A 2,927-nucleotide genomic window follows, 5' to 3' on the forward strand; every position below is an offset into this window, starting at 1 on the left:
TAGAAAATTAATTTTTAAGGGTGTTGTTTTGATAGTTTTTACAGAACAAAATTAAATGGAAACATTTCCAAAGAGTCATTTTAAAAATGTGATTTCCAACCAGAAGCTTCACAGAGCAGTTACCACCTCATTTATTGATATACCCTCTCCTTCCTCTTGAAGAGATAGCTCAAGTGTTTATTTTTAATATTTGCTGGCAGCACACTACTAACAATTACTTCTTTCCGTGGAAAAGATAAACTTGAAATCCTAGTGCTTTAGTAAAAGACAGAACACACATACACTGAATAATTCTATTAAATATTATGTCATAAACAGAGAGGTCCAAAGATTTTCATGGTCACTCCCCACCTCACGAAGAAGTATTACCAAGAGTCTACTACATTTATTTAAAATAAAATTAACAACATCAGTTACCTCCTAAAAGACTGAGCACCTCAACCACTTGTTTATGAATTAGGTAGCAAATAAATTTCATGTGATGCTAAAATCTTATCCTAAAATCTCTCCTTCCTAAATTTTCTTAAACTTAACACAGCCACTCAAATGATATGCCTACAGTTTTTCCGTAAAATATTTTCATTTAAAGTCATGTATTATTTCTATTTCTAAACCTATTCACTCCTGAGAATGAATGCATCTTCGCTAGTATTCTCTCTTCTTAATTTTATCATTGAAATAGAATACAAAAAACAAGTCTTATTTGCATTTAATTGCATAGTAAACATCCCATACTGTGGACTTTATTATACTACTGATTTATTCGTTTTTTAAATTTAGCAATGTTTTTTGATAAAAATTAATTAAGAAATACACTTTGGCTTATTATCATTCCGTTTTCCATGTATTATTTGCCACAATTACTGTGATGGAAATTTTGTAATGATAAATGGTTTTGTATACATTGATGAAAAATAAGAAAGTTCCAAGGAGGCTCGTAAATAATTTATCATCAAGTTTAGAAAAATTTCATTACATACTGGAGTATTAAATGACTTTATATTTCATTGAAGGAATTGTATAGGTGTGTCTTCATGTTCTAGAGGCTTCACTTTTGAATGTCATGCTGTGTTGGCTTCCTTCTACTACTAGGTAGTACCTTACCGCAGGCTGGGGTTCATCATTAATGAAAGTAAATATAAATCCACATTTTTAATAGTCGTTTTAATAATTTCGATTATTTCTTAATTTTATTTCTGGCTGATTTCTTGTTGGACCCAACTAAACCTTTACTGTTTTTACCTTGTAATGAGGCTAACAACTTATTCTAGGAGCAGGAGTGTCACCTCTGCCACCTTCCTTGTATCACTGGAATTAATTTCAATTCACTTTCTTTGTGGGTGCTTTTTAAGCCTCTGATCCACTTGAGTAAATCTGGGCTCTGCAATCTGCCACTCTGATGGGAAGAGTGCCCCTTGCAGTTTCTTCTCATTTTCTGTATGGGGATGCAACGGGCTAATCAGCAAACCAAGTGTGTTGAATCAGTCTGTGTATCAGATTCTGGTAAATCTTAATAACACTGTTCTTGCCTTTTAGACAGAAAGAAGATAAAATTGCAGAGTCTAACATTTCTTTCCTATACCTCTAAACATCATCCTGTGTGCTCCACTCTAGAGACCACTGCTAAGGCAGTGCTTCTATACATAATGACCAAGAAAAAGATCCACACAAATTCAAAATAAAGTAAGAAGACTTTTAACCTTACTTCATCAGGTGTAGCCACAAAATTGATGGCTGTGTAATAGCGGTCATCCTCCTGTGATAGGCTAAAGGTGAACTGATAGTCAATAAGAAGAGTATCTATAGAAAGAAAAACATGTATATTTAAAAACTGAAATAAACAGAATACGTCTCTAAAGATACAGCTTGATTTTCTCATAAATATTCAATAGCCAGGAAAGCATTTTTGGCTCACTTATACCCAGGGACTGTGGGTTTGTCAAAGGAAATCAAGTCTGTGGGCAGTATTACTTTGTTTGGGTTAACCCACCATACCCTCCTGATATCAAGACTCTCGCTGAGATTTAAGCTCCAGCCTAACTCATCTACAAATATTAACTGAATATCTATCACATGCTAGGTTTTGCTTAAGGATACAATGCTATAAATGGGGAGCTGTTGGTAATTTTAACTGTTTAAGAAACAGCCAAATGGTTTTCCAAAGAGTACTATTTCGCATTCCCACAAAGAACGTATGAAGTTTCTCCACATCATTGTTAAAACCTGGCATTGGCTTTTATTTTTCAAAATAGATAAACAGATTATAATGTATCAGATCACAAAAAATGTATTGATGTGGTTTCGGGTTCCACATGGTAACTAAACATAAAAAAATGGCCAGTTTTCCGGTTTTGGTATGGTCTCAAAGGATAATAGTCATAATTATCTGAAAAAGTCATTAAAATATTCCACCTTTTTCCAACTGTATGTCTGGTGAGGCCAGTTTTTTTTAATGTACTTTTACCAGAGAGATGGGTTGCAACAGAATGCAGAAGCAGATGTGAAAATCCAGTTGTAGTCTATTAAGCCACAGTACTGGCCTTTGACTCTAGTTATTCTAGGGTTATATCTCATTGTGGTTTTAATACACATAACTAAATGTCTAATGATGTTATCCATTTTTTTAATGGGTTTATTGACCATTCAAATATATTCTTTAGTGAAATGTCTAATTCAAATTTTTGCCTGTTTTTAACTAGAAATGTCTCCTTATTCAGTTGTAAGAGTTCTTTTATATATTCTGAATATAAGCTCTTTATCAAATAAATATATGCTTTGCAAACATTTTCTCTAGTCTGTGGCTTGTTTTTTATTTTTATAAAAATAAATGGTGTTTTTTAAAATAAAAGTTTATAATGGTGTTTTTTAAAATAAAAGTTTAAAATTTTGATAATTCCCAATAAACTTTCTCTTTTATAAATTGTGCT

The 2,927-nt window shown here is 32.4% G+C and overlaps 1 protein-coding gene across 1 annotated transcript in view; it reads right to left on the reverse strand.

Annotated features, from left to right (window-relative positions):
- Positions 1–2,927, reverse strand: part of ATRN (attractin) — a 140,470-nt gene that overhangs the window by 40,069 nt on the left and 97,474 nt on the right. The window contains exon 22 of the mRNA XM_006921643.3: positions 1,706–1,800. Within this exon, the coding sequence (XP_006921705.1) occupies positions 1,706–1,800 (95 nt within the window). The remainder of the gene's footprint in view (positions 1–1,705; positions 1,801–2,927) is intronic.

Source organism: Pteropus alecto, unplaced genomic scaffold (genome assembly GCF_000325575.1).
Source record: "Pteropus alecto unplaced genomic scaffold, ASM32557v1 scaffold45, whole genome shotgun sequence".
NCBI classification, from domain to species: domain Eukaryota; kingdom Metazoa; phylum Chordata; class Mammalia; order Chiroptera; family Pteropodidae; genus Pteropus; species Pteropus alecto.